This window comes from Echinops telfairi, unplaced genomic scaffold (assembly GCF_000313985.2).
Source record: "Echinops telfairi isolate 266 unplaced genomic scaffold, ASM31398v2 ScPeMD7_7473;HRSCAF=8511, whole genome shotgun sequence".
Classification (NCBI taxonomy): domain Eukaryota; kingdom Metazoa; phylum Chordata; class Mammalia; order Afrosoricida; family Tenrecidae; genus Echinops; species Echinops telfairi.
Window position 1 is genome coordinate 9992033 of NW_022111377.1, and position 5029 is coordinate 9997061.

Genomic DNA, 5029 nt, shown 5'->3' on the forward strand with positions numbered 1-5029 from the left:
TTTCTTTACTGTTCCTTGAACAGGGCTATTGTTGGTCTTTGGAGAACTGTCTGGAATACTCTTCTCCCAAATAAATACGCAATCAACTCATTATGCAACATTTTGCTCTACTCACATTTTAAAATAAGACATAGCCAGGCCAACCCTATCCTGGAACTTCCTTGTCCCTTGTCTCCTAGCTATTATATGTAGGTTTACATATGTTTACACTGAAGTTTATATTATGTTTACTGTTCATCCTTCTTCCCAAACCTTGCATATAAAATGCACCAAAGAACTCACCGTTCTACTTTGTGGACAGCTGGAAGGGAGTGTAAGTGCACTAATGAACTAGGCAAGTGAAAATACATGCTTTTCTTTTAAAAAGTGTTCTGGGCATTTGAGGGGGAGGGAAGGAAGCAGGGAGGAACAGGGAATAACGTCCAATTTAAACAAACAACTCCAGACCTTTACATTGCTAGGTGAATGCTGTTAAGACACAAAAGTCAGAAATACTTTTTTTTAAGAAAAAATGATTTGCAGAAGAAAGCTACCAAAAGCTGTGGATTCAATTTTTAAAACACAAACTATGTGCCATTACTGCAGTTACCGTTTTAACAGCCTATTCAATATATTTTAATGTGGCCTATCAAAAACTGTGTAGATGGAATATTTCTAGATACGGTTTTATAAATATTTACCCAAATAATCTTACACCTACAACTTACTCCCATGAGATTGCAGTAGTTCAAAGCACTTACATTATGAAATAATGCCAGAATTGATGCCACATTACTAATGCAGCAAAGTTAAGTGCAGCAAATCAGCGTCTTGTACCTATTTCTAGAAATCCCAAGTGGCTGCCAGACAAATCATTAGCTATGTTTTCTGCTACTGAGAATAAATAAACACATCAGTAAACATACCAAACCAATGAGAGCCATCCTGATTAACTTAAAATATATTTATATTTAATCTTGATAAATGGAAACCTTTGAAAAATTGTACAGCCATAACTCTTAAAATTCCATTTTAAAAATGTTTGCCTAATTATATCTTGATAATTTCCATACTATCTTGCTCAATACCAATGTCATGCTCAGTGTCTATTTGTATTTATATGATGTTCCATGTCCACAACAACCCTATAAGGTTAACAACTTTATGTGCACTTTATATAGAAAGACATTAGGGTTTAAATAAGTAACTTGAACCTAGAACCCAAGGCTGCCTATTCCAATGTCGATGCCAAAACCTTTATCAGAATTGTCTCCCAGAATTCTCCTTAAATTTGCGATCTAATAGAAATACAAAACATTGCCCTATTCTACATTGCAAAATGCTTAGTAAATGTTGACTGTGGTAGCACAGTGCTGAGCTGCCAGTCAAAAAGTCGATGGTTTGAACGCACAACTGCTAGATGCGAGAAACAATGTGGCAGTTTAAGAGTTCCACCCCCAGAATCCTAGGGAAGTTCTACTTGGTGCTATAATGTGGCACTGAGTTGGAATCTATTTGGCTGCAGTAGAGATAGGGCTGTTTAATACTCAGATACATACGCCAAATTAGGAAAGAAATTTTAAAATAAAATCTGTACATGCAGATGTCTAAGATTCCAGAAAACATTAAATGATCTAATTAAATGAGCAATGAGTCAAACCAATTACATGTCGGGTTTGAAACTCAAAGAAAAGAGCTGTACCGGGACCTGGGAGATCTGGAAACCACTCCCAGTTCTATTAGCACAATTTTAGCCCATTGAACGTTCACAACTCATTTTTCTTATCTGTAAAGCAAGCATAAACAACCCAATGGACTGTAATACACCTCTCTTCTAATTGTGCCAGACATATCTGAGTTAGACAGGACGGATATTTGCTACAAAATACAAGTATTTTGAAATTGGAATTCAGATTTACTCTGCCAAAATTAAAAAAAATGGTTAGCTAAATAAATACTCAAATGATAATTGATTGTTTGCCTAAGGGTTTTACATGCATTGCTTCTGAGTCTGGAAATTATGTTCTGAAATTAACCTCCCCAGAATCTTTAAGTCACCGCAAGCAAGGTGCCCCATGCGTTTTAATAGCAAAACTTAGGAAGTAAAAATAATTACTAGTATAAAGCGGCCAGCAAAGAGACTAGGCACAACACAGGAACTGAATGATTGTTTTCACTTCATTATTATCTGATTATTATTACTAAGTCGTTTTATACAACTCGACATGCTGCGTGGGGTCACAGTACCCTAGCACAGGAAGTGTGGTGATCCCTATTTCTTTTAAACTGTAATCGATCCTAAGGCACTTCCAACCCAGGGCTACTTTGGGCCAAGAGAACACTTTAAAGAAAGCAACAACATTGCGATTAGCAAGCTACCAAGTTACTTTCTGGAATGAGCCGCCCTTGACTTTCCTCTGAATTTCTCACTCTCCCAAAACAGGCTCAGGCGTCAAAACCCAGCAATAGAAACCTTGCTGGGCGGCGGCACTGCGCTAGAGAAAGGGGGCACTGGGCACGGGCACACCTGGCGCGCCGCGCACTGCAGCCCAAAGAGGGGCCCCCCTTCGCCTTCTCCTCAGCGCTCGAGCAGCATCAGGCTGGCGGAGGCATTTCGGGTCGGTAGTGGCCAGCTGCAGCCATTCTCTGACTCAACCTCTCCATCCCAGGGCCTGCAGGGCGTTCCTGGAAAAGTCCAGGTTCAAAGCTGAGCGCTGGGATCGGAACAACCTTGCGGGCCAAGCGGAGGCGCTGGGGCGCGAAGCCTCACCACCGGGTTTTTGCGGAGCCCCAAAAGCGACGGCGAAGGGGCAGCGCACACGGGGTACCTTGCGTCCAGCGGCAGAAGATGGTGTCGGAGAGACCAGGGCTGCTCTGGGTGCCCCACACCAGCTCCATCAGCTCTTTGGTCAGTTCGGACATGATGGGGTACCAGCGCGCGCGTCTTCGCTTTCAGGACTCCCGCCCCGGAACATGGGGAAGGAGCGACTCCGGAGGCTGGAGTGGTGGCGACGGCGGTGGCAACGAAGTTCACGGCTCGAGGCGAGAAAGGCGAAAGGAGACAGAGTCGGCTACAAGCGGGGACCCGGCGCCTGTCAAACCGGGTGGAGCAGCAGCAAGGAGTTTCTCCACCGGACGTTGCAGGGCCACTTCCTGCTCGACCGAGCTCCCGCCCCCACGCGGGGGCGTCAGGCGACACGCCCCGGAAGTGGAAGTGGGAACCGGAAGCGATGGAGGAATCAGGTGTTCGCCGCTGTGTTGTCTCAACTCGACTTCCAGGCTCTCTGGCGAAGGGGTAGTTTTGGTTTTGAGAGGGCACGTCCGGGAGGCACTGGCGCCTTGGTGCCCTCCGGCAACCACACCCCATCCCTTCGAGGTAATTCTGGTCCTGGCTGGAGGCCCAGCGCCACAGTCCTGTCGTAGAACGCAAAGACATTCCTGAAGTTAATTTCATTAACTATATATAACGCCAGAATTTTTAATTTCAGGAAACATTTTTAATATTCTTTACTTTCATAGTTATCAATATATATTAATATATACATTTAATTAAACGTTACGAAAACGTCGCGCTCGGCGTTATAGGGTTAAGCTCATGGGAGAAAGACAAGGCTTTCTACCTACGCCTATGAAGAGTTACAGTCCCAGAAACCCACAGGGGCAGTTCTACCAGGTCCTGCAGTGAGTCAGTGAGTCGGAATCGGAGTTCAAGTTCGAGCCCAGTAGATGGTGGTTGAGTGGATAGATTCAGCTTCTGTGCCTCAGGAGATGATATAAAAATGTACTAACTCACCTACAAACACATCTGGCAAATGTGCAGAAGAAATGCCTCTGCCTGATGTAGCACAGAATTACAAAGCTCTTTGTAGGCAAACAATTTAAAGCAACCTGTACAGCACTATGGTCTCAGTTTCAAGTTGGTTTTCACCATAGAGACCGAATGTAGGACCGAATCAAATACTGCCCAGCCCTGCACTGTACTCACCATGGTTCTCTTGGAGCCCGTTTTTGCATCCACTGCATCGATCCATATTGCTGATAGTTTCCCCTTTTTTCACTAATTCTTTTACTTTACTTTCTAAGAACATGTGCACAGTATGTAAGATGAAGTCTCACCTTCCCAGCTTTTAAGGAGCATTCTATTTCTTCCAACACAAAATTGTAAATTCTTCCGGCAGTCCTTGGTATAGCCAAGATTCTTTGTAAACACCATAATTCAAAGCCATCCATTCTAAAAATAAAATAAAAACCTACCAATTCGTTGATCTATCTTTTGATTTTCAAACTTCCACAGGGTTTTTTTTTTTTTACCAAACATTTTGATGGTATTTCCAAGGCATCGCTGAGTAGATTTGAATCACCAAACTTTTGGCTAGCAGCGAGGCCCTTAACTATTTATACCACACAGGGAATCCATTTATATAATTAAATTTGGTTTATGTCCATACTTCTATTTGTGCTGCCTAAAAAGAGAATTTATTAGGGCTTTCAAAAAGTTCATGGAAAATTACTTAAAAAAATGAAAGAAAACAAAATTGACCAGTGGTTCCCATGGGTAAAGGAAGAAGACTTTTTGCTTAGGGGCCATTGAGTTTATGTTAATGGTGGTGGAATAATTTGGAAAAGGATATCAGTAATGGTTTCATAAGATAGTATAATCACATTACTGGATTATACATGTAGAAATTGTTGAATTGGAGAATATTTGTTGTATATATTTTTGTCACAATAAAAAAATTAATTATACTTTTTAAAAAGTTCATAGATAAATTATTATTTTTTCATGCCTGTTTTTTTTCTTCTGGTGCTTTTTCATCAAGTTTTGAATCCCCCTGGTATGTTGGATGACTTTTATACTTGATCTTAGTCAAAAGGTCAAGAAGTAATTTGGTGACTTTTGATTTAAAATGAAAGGACAAAATCAGATGTCATCCTTTTAATTTGTGATTTTAGTACCCTTTGGAAACCAATTTTGTACTCTTTGGAAACCAATTATATTGCTTTGGCATTCAGTACTGCAGTTGTTAGGAGGCTATTCAGGCATCCTCAA

At 41.6% G+C, this 5029-nt stretch overlaps 1 protein-coding gene across 2 annotated transcripts in view; it reads right to left on the reverse strand.

The window, feature by feature from the left end:
* Positions 1 to 3105, reverse strand: part of MINDY3 (MINDY lysine 48 deubiquitinase 3) — a 100980-nt gene extending 97875 nt beyond the window's left edge. For both annotated transcript variants that reach the window (XM_045285574.1, XM_004712615.3), the window contains exon 1: positions 2808 to 3105. In XM_045285574.1, coding sequence (XP_045141509.1) covers positions 2808 to 2901 — 94 coding nt within the window. In that variant the 5' untranslated portion in view covers positions 2902 to 3105. The remainder of the gene's footprint in view (positions 1 to 2807) is intronic.
* Between the last annotated feature and the right edge of the window lie 1924 nt (positions 3106 to 5029).